This window comes from Pristiophorus japonicus, chromosome 2 (genome assembly GCF_044704955.1).
Source record: "Pristiophorus japonicus isolate sPriJap1 chromosome 2, sPriJap1.hap1, whole genome shotgun sequence".
NCBI lineage: Eukaryota > Metazoa > Chordata > Chondrichthyes > Pristiophoridae > Pristiophorus > Pristiophorus japonicus.
Window position 1 is genome coordinate 331,740,245 of NC_091978.1, and position 21,238 is coordinate 331,761,482.

The following is a 21,238-nucleotide window of genomic DNA, read 5'->3' on the forward strand; positions in this document are numbered from 1 at the left end:
GAAAGGCTGGGCTGCTTGAGAGCAGACGCAGCATTGCGGGGGGGGGGGGGGGGGGGGAGAGGAAAGGCTGGGCTCAGTGGCATCGGGAGGTGGGGGAGGGAGAGGAGAGATTTTCTTAAGGCTCACACCTATTTCAAGCAGGAGCACTGGGTGTCCATTTCTAGGGTTGCTCAAAAATCAAATCGGGTACGGTTCTGGCAGCAAGCAGCCAGTATTGTTAAACTGAAACGAGGCTTCACAGTGATGCACTTCAAAAATGGCCGAGTGCCAAGTTTCGGTGTTTGTGCATGCACAATCATCGGGGCCAACACCACTAGACAAGCGCGACACTGCCGGCACTTGTTACGGTGCAGGCCTGTAGCTCCGCCCCCCACTGATATAGCTGCGCCGCGCCAGGGCACTGGAGGCTCTGCAGAGCGGCCAGGCTGGGGCCTTTTTTTTTCAGGAACTTTATAGCGCACAACGGGTCAGTGTGCCAAAAAAACGGCATGGCCAAAATTGGGCCCAATGTCTCAGAATAAGGAGCCGCCCATTTAAACTGAGATGAGGAATTTCTTCTCTGAGGGTTGTAAATCTGTGGAATTCTCTGCCCCAGAGAGCTGTGGAGGCTGGGTCATTGAATATATTTAAGGCGGAGGTAGACAGATTTTTTAGCAATAAGGGAATAAAGGGTTATGGGGAACGAGCAGGGAAGTGGAGCTGAGTCCATGATCCGATCAACCATGATCTTATTAAGTGACGAAGCAGGCTCGAGGGGCCAGGTGGCCTACTCCTGCTCCTATTTCTTAAGTTCTTATAACTTTTTGGGCTTTTACTGCAAATTTATGTCAATTTAATTAGCTGGTCAGGTTTCTTGTTTGCATAAACGTGGCAACTAACCCTGAAGTTCATCGCTTCGCCTTTGGCGGCTGTGCCTTCAGCTGCCTAGGCCATAAGCTCTCCCTCCCTAAATCTCTGTGCCTCTCTAACTTTCTCTCCTCCTTTAAGATACTCCTTAATTCCTACCTCTTTGACAAAGCTTTTGGTCACCTATCCTAATATGTCCTTATATGGCTTGTGTCAAATTTTGTTTGATAATCGCTCCTGTGAAATGCCTTGGGACGTTTTACTATGTTAAAGGCGCTATATAAATGGATTATTATAGTTCTGTTAATGGTACAAGTGTGGAAGGTGAACTGAGTATGATGATGAGAAAACTTCACTTACTCTACTGAAAAAATATAAATTACACTTTGTTTTGTCTTCATAGAATCATCGGGGTGAATTTTCTTGCGGCTTCTCACACTGCCTCACTGTTACTTTGGCCGAGCCGTTCAATCCCATCACAAGGAGTGCCTACTTCCTCCTTTGTAACATTGCCACCCGTCATCCTTGCCTAAGCTCAGCTGCTGCTGAAACCCTCAGAAATGCTTCTGCTATCTTCAGACTTGACTATTTCAATGCTTGCCTGACCAGCCTCCCATCCTCCACCCTCCATAAAGGTTAACTTATTCCAAACTCTGTTGTCAGTGTCCTTTCCTGTACCAATTTCTGCTTGCCAATCACCCCTGTCGTCGCTGATTTACATTGGTTCTTGGTATCTCAACACACAGAATCATAGAATGGTTACAGTACAGAAGGAGGCCATTCGGCCAGTCAAGCCTGTGCCGGCTCTCTGCAAGAGCACTTAAGCTAGTCCCACTCCCCTGCTCTTTTCCTGTAGCCCTGCACCTCAAATTTAAAATTCTCATCTTTCTGTTTAAATCGCTTCATGATATTACTCATCCTTCTCTCTGGAACCTCCTCCAGTGCTATAAACTCCCTACCTCCAAACTTTCCATTCCTCTGATTTTGGCCTGTTGTGGTGAAAGACACTATATATAAGAGCATAAGAACATAAGAAATGGGAGCAGGAGAAGGCCATATGGTCACTCGAGCCTGCCCCACCATTTAATACGATCATGGCTGATCTGATCATGGACTCGGGTCCACTTCCCTGCCCACTCTCCATAACCCCTTCCCTTATTGTTTAAGAAACTCTTTTTTTTTCTGTCTTAAATTTATTCAATGTCCCAGCTTCCACAGCTCTCTGAGGCAGCGAATTTCACAGATCCACAACCCTCAGAGAAGAAATTTCTCCTCATCTCCGTTTTAAATGGGTAGCCCCTTATTCGAAGATTATGCCCTCTAGTTCCAGTTTCCCCTATCACTGGAAACATCCTCTCTGCATTCACTTTGTCAAGCGCCCTCATAATCTTGTACGTTTTGATAAGATCACCTTTTATTCTTCTGAATTGCAATGAGTAGAGGCCCAACCTACTCAACCTTGTCTCATAAGTCAACCCCTCATCTCCGGAATCAACCGAGTGAACCTTCTCTGAACTGCCTCCAAAGCAAGTATATCCTTTCGTAAATATGGAAACCAAAACTGCACGCAGTATTCCAGGTGTGCCCTCACCAATAACCTGTACACCTGTAGCAAGACTTCCCTGCTTTTATACTCCATCCCCTTTGCAATAAAGGCCAAGATTCCATTGGCCTTCCTGATCACTTGCTGTACCTGCATACTAACCTTTTGTGTTTCACGCACAAGTACCCCCAGGTCCCGCTGTACTGCGGCACTTTGCAATCTTTCTCCATTTAAATAATAACTTGCTCTTTGATTTTTTTTTTCTGCCTCACACTTTCCAACATTATACTCCATCTGCCAAATTTTTGCCCACTCATTTAGCCTGTCTATGTCCTTTTGTAGATTTTGTGTGTCCTCCTCACACATTGCTTTTCCTCCCATCTTTGTATCGTTGGCAAACTTGGCTACGTTACACTCAGTCCCTTCCTCCAAGTCGTTAATATAGATTATAAATAGTTGTGGTCCCAGCACTGATCCCTGCGGCACCCCATTGGTTACTGATTGTATTATGTCTGCAGTTACCATCGAATAACTCCACAAGGCCTTGTACTGTGAGTAAGAGCTGTGTGACTTCAGTCCATTTAATATGACTGCAAAGTGAGTAGCAGCATGGCTGGCTGCCTTTTATATGCCCCTGCGCACCCAGGGCAGGAAACCCCTGGGCCTCCAACAGCAGTGCCTCAGGTGGTACATTGTACATAGTTACATAGTGAATACAAAGAGTTTGCGTACATGACAAATTGCCAACCTGTGAATGAACCATTTATTCCTACTCTCTGTTTTCTGTTCATTAGCCAATCCTCTATCCATGCTAATATATTATCCCCAACTCCGTGAACCTTTATCTTGTGCAGTAACCTTTTATGTGGCACCTTGTCAAATGACTTCTGGAAGTCCAAATCCACCACATCCACTGGTTCCCCTTTATCCACCCTGTTCGTTACATCCTCAAAGAATTCCAGCAAATTTGTCAAAACATGATTTCCCCTTCATAAATCCATGCTGACTCTCCCTGACCGAATTTTGCTTTTCCAAATGTTCTGCTACTGCTTCTTTAATAATGGACTCCAACATCATCCCAACCACAGATGTTAGGCTAACTAGTGTATAGTTTCCTGCTTTTTATCTGCCTCCTTTTTTAAATAGGGGCGTTACATTTGCAGTTTTCCAATCTGCTGGGACCTCCCCAGAATCCAGGGAATTTTGACAAATTACAACCAATGCATCCACTATCCCTGCCAGTACTTCTCTTAAGACCCTAGGATGCAAGCCATCAGGTCCAGGGGATTTTTCTGCCTTTAGCCCCATTATCTTACTGAGTACCACCTCCTTAGTGGTTGCGATTGTGTTAAGTTCCTCCGCCATTGCAAGTAACTTCCTCCCTTCTCGCCCCTCCACTTACTTACTTTGTTTTTCTTTTTTCTTTCCCTCTTTCTTTCCGTCCTTAGAACCCAGTTTTTTACAAAATTTCTTGTGTAATTTTTCTATGTTAAAAGCACTATGTCAAGAATTAATTAACGCCCTAGAGCAATGAAACTGCATAAGTGAAGAGGAAATAATGCAGGTGTATAAAATTTGGGAAAAATTAATCAATAAAAGCCCAAATTACTTAAACAATTAAAATTATTTGATATGTTTCAAAGGGTATTGCAGTAGAGTGCCCAAGATCTACAGCTTGCAACTACACCAGCAATTTCCATGTTGAAAATTCCTATTTCTGGCCCATCTTCAGCCCCAGACATCAGAAGTGACCCTTCTCAGTAATCTGGAAAAACCCGAAAACCGAATGACCTCGGTCCCGAGGTTTCTGGATTTGGGACGTTGTACCTGTTATTATCGTGAAAGTCAACTCTAGAGAAAAGATTAATTGGTTACTAATTTCCCAAGTTCACTCTCTTCTTTTTTCAAAAAGGATGTAATAATTTCCACCATTTTTTTTTAATTGAAGAAGTTTGGTTTATTCTTTTACTGTCTCTCCCCCTCCAAAACTGAATTGATTTGCACATTTTCAAAAAACACTGCAACCCCGACACATTCAAATTCCTCAGTACCCTTTCCCTTTCTTCTCTTGCCTTTGCTATCTTCTTTAACCTCTCATAGAATCATAGAATGGTTACAGCACAGAAGGCCACCATTCGGCCCATCAAACCAGTTCCGGCTCTCTGCAAGAGCACAACAGCTGGTCCCACTCCCCTGCCCTTTCCCCGTAGCCCTGCAAATTCTTTGCTTTCAGGTACTTATCCATCTCCCTTTTGAAAGCTGTGATTGAGTCTGCCTCCTCCACCTTTTCAGGGAATGCATTCAAGATCCTAACCACTCGATGCATTTGAGAAAAAAAGTATTTTCTTATGTTGCCTTTGGTTCTTTTGCCAATCACCTTAAATCTGTGATCTGTGTCCTTTGGTTCTCGACTCTTCTGCTAATGGGAACAGTTTCTCTCTATCGACTCTGTCCCGACCCCTCATGATTTTGAACACATCTATCCAATCTCCTCCCAATCTTTTCTTTTCCAAGGGGAACAACCCCAGCTTCCAGTCTATCCAATAACTGAAATCCCTCATCCCTGGAATAATTCTCGTAAATCTTTCCTGCACCCTCTCTTCACACCTTCCTAAAGTGCGGTGCCCAGAATTGGACACAATACTCCAGTTGAGGCCGAACCAGTGTTTTATACAGGTTCATCATAATTTCCACTCTATGGGGCCAAAATTGCCTCATTCTATAAGGCCCATGACCGCCTGAAAGCGACAGCTATGGGTTGGTGCGGACTGGCCGGCGAGTCTTCGTGGAGGGGCCGCCATTTTAAATATTGCCCTCCTTCAGGTTTGGAGCACTGTAGGGGACCGCTCCGCCCATTTTCCTGCTGCTTCGTGCACGCGACCGGCGTACTGACCCCGTCCCGAAATTGCCCTGCGGGAAATGACCCCTTTCTGGAATTGTGCAGCAGGAATGGCGCTGCCGCTGGTCGGTGCCACTGACAGCTTTTGCTGTCGGTGCCCTTTCTGTGGCTTGGCTACCGAGGTTAAACTAACTAGCCTGTAGTTGCTAGGTTTATCTTTACAACCTTTTTTGAACAAGGGTGTAACGTTTGCAATTCTCCAGTCCTCTGGTACTAAGGAGGTTTGAAAGATTATGGCCAGTACCTCCACAATTTCTTCCTTCACTTCCCTCACGATGCATCCCATGCAGTCCTGGTGACTTATCTAGTTTAAGTACAGCCAGCCTTTCTAGTAACTCATCTTTATCAATTTTTATCGCATTGGGTATCTCCTCTACCTCTTCCTTCACTATGCCTATGACAGCATCTTCCTTGGTGAAGACAGATGCAAAGTTCTCATTTATTACCTCAGCCACACCCTATTCAATTTTTCTCCTATCTGCCCTTAGTTACATCTTACTATATCTCCTTCCCATTAAAACTTCTGTATTAGTCCTCTTTTACTCTTCTCAGTCTTTATTTTCAGCCCCTCTCCCACATGCTGTAAGATTCACTTTGCTGTTCCCCATCTAATTTAAATTCTCCTGCACTGCTTTAAGCACTTTTATTTGAGGATAAAAAGGAGCAGTTTTCAATGGTCTAATAATAATATCACCATATGAAAAGGGCTGTTGTTGATACATGTGTGTGATAATGAAAAATTCACTAAGTCCAATGCAACTATCCAGATGTTAGTGAGATAATATTCCACCCTCCCCTCATTTTTACAACAATGGTTTCTTCCAGGGGTAAGAACAAGTATTAACTCCCATTTATTTTCTCTCTCCTTCAAGTCAAGTATAATAAAATGTAGAGATTTTTGATCTAAATGATCTATTGTGATGCATGACTGCTGAAGATTCGAATGCTGTGGAAATCATCCCATTCATATTTTAGATGGATTCCATAGTACCATAGTATAGAAACATAGAAAATAGGTATGTATGTACATTCTGTATGTACAGAATCCCCATAAAAGCATGAATGGGGATCGCTCTTTTGTTGGTTGGGCCGACTGACGTGATCCCAGGGGCACTTGCGAACTGCGTGTGCCCCTGGGATACGTGGGCCATTACCCGCGCGTTTCCAGAGAGGCCCAGGAGCACAAGTTGCTGTGGATCCCGAGGCTCCAGGTAGACACGGATTGTATTTGCGGATCGGAGTCATTTCCCCGCAGGAAACCGCCGACCGCAAATTCAGGCCCCATTGTAAATGAGCCTGTGAAGATTTATCCTATTTGGTGTTTTTAGCAAAATAATGAAATAATGTAAAAGAACAATCTGGCGATATAAACTCAATGGTAGAATTTTAAAAGAGGTGCAGCAACAGAGAGACTTGGGGGTTTACATACACAAATCTTTGAAGGATGCAGAACAAGTTGAGAAAGCTGTTAAAAAAGCATATGGGATCCTTGGCTTTATAAATAGAGGCACAAGAGTACAAAAGCAAGGACGTTATGCCAAACCTACATAAAACACTGGTTAGGCCTCAGCTGGAGTATAGTGTCCAATTTTGGGCACCACACTTTAGGAAGGATGTCAAAACCTTGGAGAGCATGCAGAGGAGATTTGCTAGAATGGTACCAGCGATGAGGGGCTGCAGTTATGTGGAGAGATTAGAGAAGCTGAGATTGGTCTCTTTTGGGCAGAGAAAGTTAATGGGAGATTTAATAGAGGTGCTCAAAATTTTGAGGGGTTTTCATAGTGTAACAAAGAAAGAACTGTTTCCACTGGCTATGGGGTTGGTAACCAGAGGACACAGGGTTTAAGGTAATTGGCAAAAGAACCAGAGAAGAGATGAGGATATTTTTTAACGCAGCGAGTTATCATCATCATCGGCGGTCCCTCGAAACGAGGATGACTTGCTTCCACGCCAAAAAAAGGATAAGTTCACAGGTGTTCCAATGAAGGACCTAAAATTCCAGATCGTGAACTACTTCCTGAAGATGCCTGTGCGTGGATTTTTTTAACGTGTGGTGACCATTGCACACCACACCACCACAATGGTTTGACAGAGCTCGGTCTTGGTCCAGTGGCAAGGGTTATCCAAGACGACTGGAGACCTGCTCTGCTGTATGGACCTGGTGCACACATATCACAGTGTGGGCTGGCCCATGCTGCCCCTGGGCCCCTGGTCCTGAAATCACGCTACTTCTGGGCCCCGATCACGTTCCTCTACAGTCTCTTGCCGCTCTTTTGCCCCGACCTCTCAGCTCCTGCTGTATCTGCCCACGCTCCAATCACTGACCTGGACCTTGCTGACGTCACTCTTCATTGCCGTCGCAGCTCGTGCTGCTCCCTGGAGTGGTATGCCTCCACGCTGCTCCCAGGCCTCCGCACGCCGCTCCTTTTATGGCCCTGACCTGCCGCTGGTGTTCTTCCGCAGGTCTGGGCCTCCACGCTGCTCTGGATTGCATTGCCTGAAAGGGTGGTGGAAGCAGATTCAATAGTAACTTTTAAAAGAGAATTGGATAAATACTTGAAAAGCAAAAAATTGCAGGCTATGGGGAAAGAGCAGAGAATGCTCTTTCAATGAGCTGGTAGAGGCACAATGGGCTAAATGGCCTCCTTCTGTGCTGCATCATTGTATGATTCTAACAAGTTTAAGTATAACTAGAAATACAGAATGGAGAAATTCTTCATGAATGGATTTATAATGTTGCTCCATATAGCAGAGAGAGGAATCCTTACTGTGTGATTCACAACCTAGTTTCTGCCCCAGTTGCTGTAGTTATTTCATATGGGCCAGTGAGTAAAACATCCATGTAGTTATCCTTTATACATTAGTTGAACTGATCTGCCCACCAACAGCCAGAAAATATTATAGTCTAGATGGGTCTCAGATCTTTTTTAGGTCAGTTAGTACATTATTTACTGCTGAAGTCAGGGTGCAGCACAAGCCTGTCCTTGCATAGAAAATATTATCCTTGAATTGATATACCTGTAGATGAATTTAGAAATCTAGACACGTTATATGATAATCTAACTTCTGCATTGATATTTAATTCTGATACTGTTGTGTATGCAATAACTGTTAGACTGAGTACTGTTTAACTCCAAGAGGTATGACCTTGGCCCAAAGTGACTAATATACAAAATAGCTGGCCTTTTATACTTGGGCTGCACACTTGTGCGTGCAGCCCAATGACCTCCAACAGTGATGCCATCTAGTGGCTAGTGATCCCAAAAGTATATACATGACAATACCCCCCTCTGAGATATTAACACAGTCTTTTACAAATTGAGACGGTCCGGTGTTTTATGCTCCCAGGTTGACCGTCTCAGTTCAACTCCAGCCGTGGGTGAGTGTTCAGAGTCTGCTGTGACTGGTGGCTGGGTGGCTGACCTGGTGGGAGTGGCAATGGCCATGTCAGGGATTGAAAGTCCATTTTTATTGAACATGTAAGTGATTGAAAGTCCCGATTCACTGATGACCACTGACTTCGCTGATAACTGGGGGTAGGTTGGTTGGTCGTCGATTGTCTCTTCCTCCGACTGTTCCGGTTCGTCTGTGTGCCACAGCTTTGTCTGATCCACATGTTTCCTGCATGTTTGGCCATTTTTGAGCTTGACAATAAATACTCTGTTGCCCTCCTTGGCCGTGACACTACCAGTGATCCACTTGGGACCCTGACCATAATTCAGAACATATACTGGATCATTTACAGAAATATCGCGTGACACAGCTGCGCGATTGTGATACCCTGCTGACGTTATCTTCTATATTCAACATGATTATTCAAGTCAGGGTGTACAAGAGATGGCTTGGTCTTAAGTCCTTTCTTCATCATTAGTTCAGCAGACGAGACCCCGGTAAGCGTGTGTAGTCTTGCCCTGTAACTAAGCAGTATGCATGACAGGCAGGTCTGCAGTGACCCTTGGGTTACTCACTTCATGCTCTGTTTTATGATTTGGACAGCACGTTCTGCTTGCCCATTGGATGCAGGTTTGAACGGTGCTGACCTTACATGTTTGATACCATTTGAGTTTCATTAACTCTTTAAACTCCTGACTGATGAAGCACGATCTGTTGTCGCTAACAACGGTGTCAGGCAGACCATGTGTCTCGAACATGACACTGAGATTCTCAATGGTAGCTGTGGATGTGCTGGATGATATGATTATACACTCTATCCAATTCGAATATGCATCCATCACAATTAAAAACATCTTGCCCAGGAAGGGATTTGCAAAGTCTATGAGGCTACTGGACCATGGTTTGGACGGCCATGACCACAGACTCGGCGGCGATTCCGCTGGTGCTTTGCTGAGCTGCATGCAAGTGTTGCACTGATGCACACATGATTCCAGCTCAGAGTCAATTCCCGGCCACTATACATGAGACCTGGTGATGGCTTTCATAATTACAATGCCGGGATGTGTGCTATGTAGCTCATGTATAAATTTCTCTCTTCCTTTCTTGGGCATAACAACAGGATTGCCCCACAGTATACAATCCGACTGAATAGACAGTTCATCTTTGCGATGAGTGTAAGGTTTGGTCTCCTCGTACATTTGCTTGGGTATGGCAGACCAATCACCTTTGAGGATGCAGCTCTTCACCACCGATAAAATCGGGTCCTGGCTGGTCCAGGTCTTAACTTCTTGAGCCGTGACAGGGATTCCTTCACGCTCAAAAGCATCCATAACTAACAATAGGTCCGCCGGTTGTGGCGTTTCCACCTCCGGTGTGGGCAATGGCAGACGGCTCAAAGCATCAGCATAATTCTCGGTGCCATGTCTATGGCGAATGACACAATCATAAGCGGATTATGTCAGCGGGACGAAGCATTGGTATTGATACCTTTGTTTTCAGAGAACAGTGAAATGAGCGGCTTGTGCTCTGTCTCTAGTTCAAACCGAAGACCAAACAGGTACTGATGCATCTTTATAACCCCATGCACACAGACTAGTACTTCTTTCTCTACCATGATGTAGGCTCTTTCCGCTTTAGACAAACTTTTTGAAGCATATGCGACTGGTTGAAGTTTACTCGACTCATGAGCTTGTTGGAGTACGCAATTCCATATGACGAAGCATCACAGGCCAATACTAAACGTTTACATGGGTCATGATGTACCAGCAGCTTGTTAGAGCAAAGCAGATTAGTGGCTTTCTCAAAAGCTCTGTCTTGAGATGTACCCCACACCCAGCCTTTTCTTAGCAACATGTGCAGTGGTTCTAATAAGGTGCTCAATTTAGGTCGGAAGTTACCAAAGTAGTTGAGTTGACCCAGGAACGAACGCAGCTCCATCACATTCTGTGGCTTGTGTGCATTCTTGATGGCCTTGGTTTTCGCATCCGTGGGCCTGATGCCGTCAGCAGCAATTTTCCACCCCAGGGATTCAACCTCTGGTGCCATGAAGACACACTTCGAGCGTTTCAGTCTGAGTCCCACTTTGTCCAGATGTTCCTCGGAGTCATGATCTGTGATCAGGATGTCATCTTGGAACACGACGGTTCTGGGAACAGACTTCAGTAGACTCTCCATGTTCCTCTGAAATATTGCTGCAGCTGAGCGAATTCCAAAAGGGCACCTGTGAGAAATGAACAGTCCTTTATGCATGTTAATGCATGTCTCAACCAGCTCCTGTGTCATGTAGGCCAGCATCAAGTCCAGTTTGGTGAGCAACTTCCCCCGGCTAGCGTTGCAAACAAGTCATCAGCCTTCGGTAATTGGTACTGATCCTGTTTCGAAACCCTGTTGATCATAGCCTTGTAGTCTCCCCAGATTCTGACTGTGCCATCACTTTTCAGCACAGAAACAATGGGCCATTCATTAAATTCAACCGGTGATATGATCCCTTCATGCTGGAGTCTGTCCAGTTCGATTTCGACCTTCACCTTCATCATATACGGAACTGCCCGAGCTTTATGATGGATGGGTCTTGCATCCGAGCCCACGTGGATCTGCACCTTGGCTCCCGTGAAGTTGCCGATGCCTGGTTCGAACAGCGAGGAGAACTTGCTCAGTACTTGGGTACATGTATCTTTCTCCAACGACAACGCCTTGATGTCGTTCCAATTGCATCTGTTTTTTTCAAGGCAGTTCCTGCCGAACAGCGTTGGGCCATTGCCTGGGACAATCCATAGCGGTAACTCATGAACCACACTGTCATACACTTTAATTGTGGCACTGCCAATCACCATTATGAGTTCTTTGGTGTACATGCGCAACTTGGCATTGACTGGACTCGGCCTGGGCCTCACAGCCTTAGTATCCCACAGCTTGTCGAATGCCCTCTGGCTCATTATTGATTGACTCTTTCCCGCGTGCAGTTCCATCGATACCGGCACCCCATTAAATTTCACGTTGATCATTATCGGTTTGTTCTTAGTTAGGAACGAGTACTGTCCATACACTTCCTCCTCTGGTATCTCAGATTGCGTATTCGGATCCGCGCTAGTCTGACCATCATCCTCTACGTGGTGTGTCGCAGCACGCTTGCTCATCTGCGGACACTTGCGCTGGAGATGCCCCACTCTCAGACAGCCTTTGCAACTATATTGCTTAAATTGGTACTGCTGGTGCTAGTGATTTCTCCCACAACGCCAACACGGAGGAATCCGATGCATTCCCACAGGCAGACTTTGGGCAGCCACAGGCTTTGCGTACGCAGTCGGTTAGGCTCTGCCAAACGCCGAATCAATCTTATTTACAGTATTTGCCGAGTTTTGATTTTTCACTGATATCAGCTTTGGACGTCTGTCATGCATGACTGAGCGATCGTAATGGCCCTGTTCAAGTCCAATGTCTCCACCGCCAGTAGTTTACGCAGGATCACCTCGTGGTTGATGCCGATTACAAAGAAGTCCCGCAACATGTCTGCCAACACAGCCCCAAACTTACACGATCCCACTCGATGTTTCAGGTTGGCGCCGCATTCTGGCCCTCTGAGCGAATGCGTGTGTAAAATCTGTATCTCGAGATGATGATGCCTTCATCTGGCTTAAAGTGGTCCTGTAAAAGTGTTCACAATTCTTCATATGTTTTCTCTGTTGGACTCGCTGGCAGGAGTAGATTCTTTATCGGACCATAAATCTTTGGACCACAAACCGTGAGGAACACCGCCCGGCGCCGATCTGCGTCACGACCTCTTCCATTTTGTTGGCCATGAAGAACTAGCTCAAATGGCTCTCAAAGTCTTCCCAATCTTCTCCTTCCACGGATCATTCCAACAATCCAATTGTGCTCATTTTTGCATGCAAAGGTTCTTGTTGCCTCGTTGCCAAATGTTGTGTATGCAATAACTGTTAGACTGAGTACTGTTTAACTCCAAGAGGATATGACCTTGGCTCTGCTTTATTAAGGCCCAAAGTGACTAATATACCAAATGGTAGGCCGTTCATACTTGGGCTTCAACAGTGATGCCATCTAGTGGCTAGTGATCCCAAAAGTACATACATGACAGATACCATAAAGATTCAGCATCCTGACTATATTTACAGTAAAGAGTTTATCTGGTCACATTTTCACAGAAATGTATCTGTGACTAGTAGGGTTGAAACAACAGTTTTGTTACTGTATGCCGCGCTTTGCTAATTTGTTGGATATTTGCGGTTTTTGTATGTGTACCGATCTTGTCGCATCGTACAGGGCAATATGATTGACATGTTGTCCATTTATAAACAGATGCAACATGAGCATCTTAAAATAAAACAGAAACTGAGACCTGCAGCCAAAATATGTTTGCGTGCAAGCAATATTTTGAAAGGCATAATATTTAAAAAATCTTATGTGGCACGCCCGTTTGAGAACATGCAATTACCAGTGAAATGCTGCTGAGAATTCCTTTTACCTTAAGTCAGGAGGTATTCATTTATGTTTCAGCCCTCTAGATGGTTCAAGCAAAGTGGGGACCATAGTGGTCAGCAACCTTAAAATGGGAGAGAATGAGAATGAAGAAACAGACCAAACTCCTGCTGAAGTGTCAAGGCAAAAGGTAAAAAAATATATATATATTCAGTGTTTCTATTTTTAATGTTTATTTAAATCCTGCCTAGAATTTACAGGTCATTAAAAAGTTGTTCACCACAAGGTCAAATTCACCAATAAAGATCGGCATTAGCAACATTTAACTACAATGTAAAGGTTTCGATGAAATGTAACAGTTTACAGAATGAAAACATATTTAACAACTTATGTTGTGATATAAATCTCTTATCGACTTTGAGAAAATATTGCCTGTTTTCAACAGCAGAGCATTGCCAGACAGATAAAAATAGCTCTATCTATAATACATATGAAAGACTGTCAAGTAACACTTCCTATCACACTTTTTTCCAACATGCTTTTCCCATCACAGTATTTCCATCACACCTGTCTGCCATGTATTACTATCATGATTACACTTAGCTATTCACTTCATTTATCTTTGGTTTACCTCCAAAATTTGTCTCTAATGTTGCTCACTTACCCCTGAGACTTCTCATCTGTCTCTCAAACATAGCTGCTATTTTCCACAATGTCACCAATCGTGGGTAGTTAAATTGAGCCAGAGGCTGATGCTATCTGCCACTGCTATCTCCTCTTCTGTGACCGTATTCCCTCCCTTGACCTGATTCGACCGTAAGCCTATTGCTCACCTATCTCCATCACAGTCACTGAAACAACCTGACTGATTTAAAAGTGCCCTTTAACACTTGAGAGAGAGGCCTTGAGATTTGCCGCACAAGATTAGGTTGGGAGTAGGATGCTGTTGGAGGGACAAGGCGGAGAATTTGGTTAAGGGAGGGTAAGGGGAGCAGGAAGATTTGTTAAAATAATTTCACCACCTGTGGGGAAAACATGCATTATTTAAAATTAAATTTATTCAGCTGAGGATTTATTCAAAATGATGCACATTTTCTGCCTTTCCACACTCCATGATCACCCACATCCCACCACTAGTATCTCGTGGCTGCCACGCCATAAATCCACCCGCCTATCGCTGTCACATCCAGTGCTTCCACAACTTGGGACTCCCTTCTCACTCAATCCACACCACAGAACTCTCACCCCTCCCCCTCTCGTGCTACCATAACCATTCTTACCAGGTCCTCAAGAAAGCACCCACGTTCCAATGCTCTCGAAAATTACAATCATCCCTTCCAAGTGCTCCCAAATTCTGGAACCACACCCCCTCTCCTGCTGGTTCTCCCAGTTCCTTGCATCCCCCAGTGGTACTACCCTAGTACCCCATCATTTCCAGTCACAATCCCCTAGACCACTATCTCAATATTACCAATATATGTCCTGCAAAATCCTCATTGCTTCTAGTTGAAGTTCCTGCAGCCTACCTGATACCCACCAGTAACCTGGAATGTCTTCCTTGCCCTCTTCCTCTCTATCCTTGGTATGCGATAAAATTAATTACATAATTACTCAGGGCCACTGATTTACAATTTCTCAGCAAAATCATAGAATTTGAGCCTAGGAACGGCATTAACATTCCTACAATACTTCAACAAAGTCACATTTTGACACACCCATTTACTGTTCATCTTTAGGCCTGAATATGTATTGTACATTACATTGCATGAAACAACATATTCTCTGACTTACCATGACAAGTATCACACAGGATCTGTTCTATGTATTATATATTATTATTATATCTTGTACAGTATCTACATGTACTTCCGGTCCATAAATTTAATTTGCCGTTGCCATGATTTTTGTCACATTTTAATCTTAAAATTGAAGCTCCTTCTGTAATCACCGATAACAGTTTCCTGTAACTTTTTGTTCATTAACCAATCAGATCATTCAAATGCTTGTTCAAAAAAAAATGCCCTCCTTTTATCTGTCGCTAACTTAAATGTCCAAACTAAAGTATGAAACAATTTTTTTCTAAAATTAGAAAATTTAATTAAGTATTTCACAATAACATGATCAACTTTACCTATTTTGTGTCTTTTAATGTCTTGATTAAACATTTTACTTTAGGGCATCAGCCCCTCTGAAAGCTTGGGCTTTGTCTTTATAGTTTTGTCTCACAACAGTTGTCCCAAGCTTTCAATCACTTTGTGCATTATGAGCATGTGCCGAGTTTCTTAGTATGCAATCTATGCATCAATAGGTGTTCAAGGGTAGAATTACAGGATATCTTTGCTTTTACCAAAGCACTTTGAAAGAAACTAAAGATTGAATTCTCAAAACTTTTACTTCAGAGAAGTGAGTAAATGTAAATGTATTAACATTTCTGCTATTCTATTATGAACCCTTTACAGACAAATAGCACTTGTGACAGACCGCTTTTGTGAACAGCAACAGCGATTATCATTTTTTTTTTGTTTACGTTTAGAAAAGAAGGGTTTTTTTTATAGCGAATTGATTGGTGAGAATTCAGTTACAATTATGAATTTTTGCACATTTTTAGGGTAAATTTTGGTTATTCATGGAAATTCACATCTATTAAAGACCATACAAATCCAAAAATTCTGTTTCTGTGCTCCTGGCACTAATTAGCTGCCCGTTTGTGTATTATTGGTCAGGTCACTTGTTTTTGATATTGATAGAACAATGGACAGAATTACAGAATGAGATGCCCAAAGCACCAGTAAAAATCATAAAATCCCATATGATAAAAAATAGTATTTGACAGTGGCCATAAAACATTGGTCCTAAACGGAAGCTGTTTAAACCTCTAGATTTAACTCTTAGCAATGTTTCTTATGCGAGGGAGCTGCAGAATGTAAAGGGCTTTATGAGTGAGTTGTGATTTAGTTATGTCCATCCATTAATATGATGATAGGATTTGGAAGGGTAGATAGAGAGAAACTAATTCCTCTGGTAGGGAAATTCAGAACAAGGGGGCATAACCTTAAAATTAGATCTAGGGAGTTCAGGGGTGATGTCAGGAAGCACTTGTTCACACAAAGAATCGTGGAAATCTGGAACTCTCTCCCCAAAAAGCTGTTGCAGTCATATCAATTGAAAATTTCAAAATTGAGATTCAGAGATCTTTGTTAGTCAAGGGTATTAAGGGCTACAGAACCAAGGCAGTTAGATGGAGTTAAGATACAGATCAATCATGATCTAATTGAATGGCGGAACAGAGTCGAGGAGCTGAATTGCCAACTCCTGTTCCTATGATTTTACTACTCCAGTTATTCTTCACATTTGGTACAGGCCATATAGTATGATGATTTCACAGTGATGTGAAGTTGTGTGCTGATAGAATGTCTGTTCTCACACAATAAACAAACTGTAGTCCCCTGCGCTCAGAAAAAAGGGAAGAGCCACTGATCAGTGTATCCTACAACTTATTTTCCTTTTTAAGAATGGGTGCAGCCTATTTTTGATTATTATGATGGGTGCAATGCCATGTCAAAGTTAAAACTTTGAGTGGACATTATCTCCGAGCAATAGAAAAACAGCATTTTTGGGGGAATTGCAGTTTTGTGAAAAAGGGCACCCATCCCTGTTGAGACCGCCACTTGATAACCAGGCAACGATTTCATTCTTTTGTGTTTCAGAAAAATGACTGATGACGGTGACTAACTGAACCATACTGACTATGAAAGGGTCCGTTTTGATCCCTGTTCTGTGCTGACCTAGTTGGTCTCAGCCAGGCCGAAGTGAGATCGCTACAGTTGACCTTAGTTTAGGAAGTGTAAAATTAAACAGGGTTTACATTCCTAATTGCTATTCAGAGACCAGTGTTGGAAGTCCGTATGTGTGGACATTGAGCAAGGAATAGATTTGGCTAGGCTATAATGTCCCTGCATTGGAGTAGCCAACATTCATTGCCAAAGCTTATTACCCAGTTGATGGAAGGGATGGCATTTCAATTAATGCTACTCACAATTTGGTCAGGTTTTGGAGGTGACAATTTTTATGCGTACACTTTGGGGGAAATTCACCCCTTTGGTGTGGTTAGAAAATGATCTGGGATTTCATTTTCTAGAAACAGGTGATGGATTCAGTGATCACAGTTTCACTTTCCAGAAGTTAAATGTGATGGGTACTTATCTTGTCAGTGATTCTGACATTTGTTGCGATAATAATGCTTCTGAAAACTATTCACCATGACAACAATGTTGTGCCAGTACAGCTGAGAAAGGAATCATTTATAAGAACCAGTAGCTTGTACAGTAGTGGCTTGTAGAGGACTTGCCAACATGCCTGGAAGATTACATTTTAAAATTATATATCTACAGAAACCACACAAGTGCAAGCTAACACATTACTTGACATGGTAAAAAAAACACGCCCAATTCAAGAGACATTTAAAAGCAGAAGTCTTAAATATCGGATGTTTGCTAGATATATCAAGTTAAAACTATGAAACTATGAAATAGGCAAAAATGGGAATAAAAAAGCTTTAAGTGCCAATAAGTCAACAATTCTCTTGATATTGGATCACAAACCATTTTGAATTACACAGTATACTGACTTGAATGACATATAATACAATTTTAATGCTGAATATGATTAAAGGAAATATAAATATTTATTTTAATATTTTTTATCGCTGAAATTAAGAAGTTTGAGCCCTTCACAAAGTGCATTGTACACTGAAACTGAGGTCTAGTGCTGGTTGAAAATAAATGTGTTTAAAGATATAAGACTAGAGATTACTACAGGTAATATTAGCACCTGAATCCTTGATACATCCACATGACATTCCACTGTCTGCTATTTTAACACCGGCATTATTCCATTTATACGTGTTCGTATCTGCACTGAAATAGTGAACAGGACAATGTTATATGAATGCATAAAACATTCATTCTATTAATACCAACAGTAATATTTTCTAGCCAATAATGTTTTGCTTTTGTACGATTTTAGTGAGGTTTATGTCATTTCTTCTTTACCAGTCAGCTTCTCTTTGTGGGAGTCTGTTGCACAGAACCATTAATGACGCTGGAAAATTCTCACTACTTGACTCAGGTATGTTTGTTCTTTATTTGGTTGAACTATAATTAACTTGAGATACAATGTACATGCATGAGTCATATATCGATGCCCTCTCTCATATAAAATGAACACTTTTGCTGGAGTTATGTAACTGTCCTTTCGCCATGAAAAAGAGACGCATCTTTTTTGTGTCCCAGATAAAAACAAGTTTATTTTTTTTCTTTTCCCTTCGCGTGACTGAAAATGTCACAAAACAACAACATTTAAAACATAATGGTTTATCTGTTGCAATTATTAATGTAACATTAAAACCTACCCTGGCATGTGGGATTAAAAGGTCTCTCTCGGATTGTAGCCACTGACTTAGTGGTGCAGAGGCAATAAATGTTCTCCCAGTTATTACTCCAAATAGAGACACAAGCACACACAAAGTGTTGGGGTTAGAGAAACAGGACATCAGGGGCAATTCTGGGCTGTGGAGCTGGGAGAAATAGTGGACATAACTCATGGCAAAAAAGATGGGGAGCGGAACATACCTCTAATCTCCCTAATGGTCGAGTCTTTTCTGCCAATCTCCTGGAGATGATGATTCCCTTGCCTTGCTTAGGATCAGGCAAGTTAGTTTGCAGAACTTGGTGGCCACATTTGGCCTGTTTTGCATTCATCTTGGAGTTAAATCATTGGATTTATATTTCTAAAGGAATTCATTGAACATCAGGCTCTTCTTGATTCTTAACATATCAGCAAAAGAAGAAGGGATAGAGTTGAAAAAGACACCCCCACCACAAATCTCTACCCCATGGATAGAGTTTCCTCTATAGGCAGAATGGGTACAACAAAGTTTAGGAGCGCTGTGCCTGTGAGCAAATAATTGCCCATATTTTACCTTGTCTGGGCAAACTCCAGTCACAGGCCCCCTCCTTGGCTCTGTCATGTGCCTAGAGCCCAGCTGTAGGCTCTGGGCCAGAGATTGGGGCCTTCTGTCTGTTGAGGGAGATCAGCAGCTAGGAAGCCTCGAATGCCTCATTATCTGAGGAGGAGGGTGGAGATTAAATAAAAATTTCAAATTTACCATCCTGTCCTCAATCTGCTCTTGGGCACCCGCTGGTCAATGATGGCTCAAGGAGCGGGTCACAGTGCCACAGGTGCCCCTGTACTGCGGCGTCCAACAAATGGACTCAGTAGAAGATGGGATATACCCCCTTCCCTCTCATTAGAGGCACAGGGCAGAGGAAATGTTATCATCTTGTGTCAGGTATCAAAATCTAGGATGCGTGCTGCTTCTGCAAGATTTAAACAATGTGAATGTGGTAGAGCACTAACAGATCTGATGAATTTAAAATTATGAAGATAGCAGTCGATCTGAGCCAGTTTATATTCTGCTATTTAGCAGTGATTGCTGCAGCCATGGTAAGTTAGGAGGTGGTGTTTGAACAGATTCTAATTTTATATTTTTTCCTAAGACAATGGGCCCAAGTTTCCACATGATTTGCGCCTGATTTTTAGGAGCAACTGGTGGAGAACGGACTATCTTAGAAATCGCAATTCTCCACATTTTTTTTTTCTGCAGTTCTAGTGAGGTAGAACAGTTCTACTTTAGAACAGAATTTTTTCTTCAAAAGGGGGCGTGTCCGGCCACTGACGCCTGATTTCAAAGTTTCCACAGTGAAAACGTACTCCAAACTAAAGTAGAATGGAGCAAATGAAAATTTTTGTAGAACTGAAAAAACCTGTTCTACACATTAAAAAATCAGGTGCAGGTTACAAATTAGGCGTCCAGAACGAGGGGGGAGGGGAGGGGGGGTAAGGGAAGTCATTAAATTCTACAATCAATCCTTATTTATACTTCTACAAATATTATACAAATAAATCCAACCTGAATAAACATTTATAAGCAAAGAAAAGATTAAATAAACCATCTTCCTACCTGTGTGAAAGTGCTTCAGCCATCGTTCGAAGGAAACCGCCGTTTGTTGCCGCGCAGGGGAGGGAGGGGAAGGAGACAGCGGCTTGATGCCGTGGAGGGGAGGGAGGGGAAGGAGACAGCGGCTTGTTGCCGTGGAGGGAGGGGAGGGAGAGGAAGGAGACAGCGGCTTGTTGCCGTGGAGGGAGGGGAGGGAGGGGAAGGAGACAGCGGCTTGTTGCCACGCAGGGGAGGGAGGGGAAGGAGACAGCGGCTTGTTGCCGTGGAGGGAGGGGAGGGAGGGGAAGGAGACAGCGGCTTGTTGCCGTGGAGGGAGGGGAGGGAGGGGAAGGAGACAGCGGCTTGTTGCCGTGGAGGGAGGGGAGGGAGGGGAAGGAGACAGCGGCTTGTTGCCACGCAGGGGAGGGAGGGGAAGGAGACAGCGGCTTGTTGCCACGCAGGGGAGGGAGGGGAAGGAGACAGCGGCTTGTTGCCGTGGAGGGAGGGGAGGGAGGGGAAGGAGACAGCGGCTTGTTGCCACGCAGGGGAGGGAGGGGAAGGAGACAGCGGCTTGTTGCCGTGGAGGGAGGGGAGGGAGGGGAAGGAGACAGCGGCTTGTTGCCGCACAGGGGAGGGAGGGGAAGGAGACAGCGGCTTGTTGCCGCGCAGGGGAGGGAGGGGAAGGAGACAGCGGCTTGTTGCCGTGGAGGGAGGGGAGGGAGGGGAAGGAGACAGCGGCTTGTTGCCGTGGAGGGAGGGGAGGGAGAGGAAGGAGACAGCGGCTTGTTGCCGCGCAGGGGAGGGAGGGGAAGGAGACAGCGGCTTGTTGCCGCACAGGGGAGGGAGGGGAAGGAGACAGCGGCTTGTTGCAGTGGAGGGAGGGGAGTGAGGGGAAGGAGACAGCGGCTTGTTGCCGCGCAGGGGAGGGAGGGGAAGGAGACAGCGGCTTGTTGCCGCGCAGGGGAGGGAGGGGAAGGAGACAGCGGCTTGTTGCCGCGCAGGGGAGGGAGGGGAAGGAGACAGCGGCTTGTTGCCGCACAGGGGAGGGAGGGGAAGGAGACAGCGGCTTGTTGCAGTGGAGGGAGGGGAGTGAGGGGAAGGAGACAGCGGCTTGTTGCCGGGG

The 21,238-nt window shown here is 44.0% G+C and overlaps 1 protein-coding gene across 6 annotated transcripts in view; it reads left to right on the top strand.

Moving 5' to 3' along the window:
* The window catches only part of inpp4b (inositol polyphosphate-4-phosphatase type II B), a 697,459-nt gene that overhangs the window by 347,790 nt on the left and 328,431 nt on the right, over nucleotides 1-21,238 (top strand). For all 6 annotated transcript variants that reach the window (XM_070872076.1, XM_070872113.1, XM_070872087.1 and 3 more), the window contains 2 exons: nucleotides 13,197-13,308; nucleotides 18,173-18,245. In XM_070872076.1, the coding sequence (XP_070728177.1) occupies nucleotides 13,197-13,308; nucleotides 18,173-18,245 (185 nt within the window). The remainder of the gene's footprint in view (nucleotides 1-13,196; nucleotides 13,309-18,172; nucleotides 18,246-21,238) is intronic.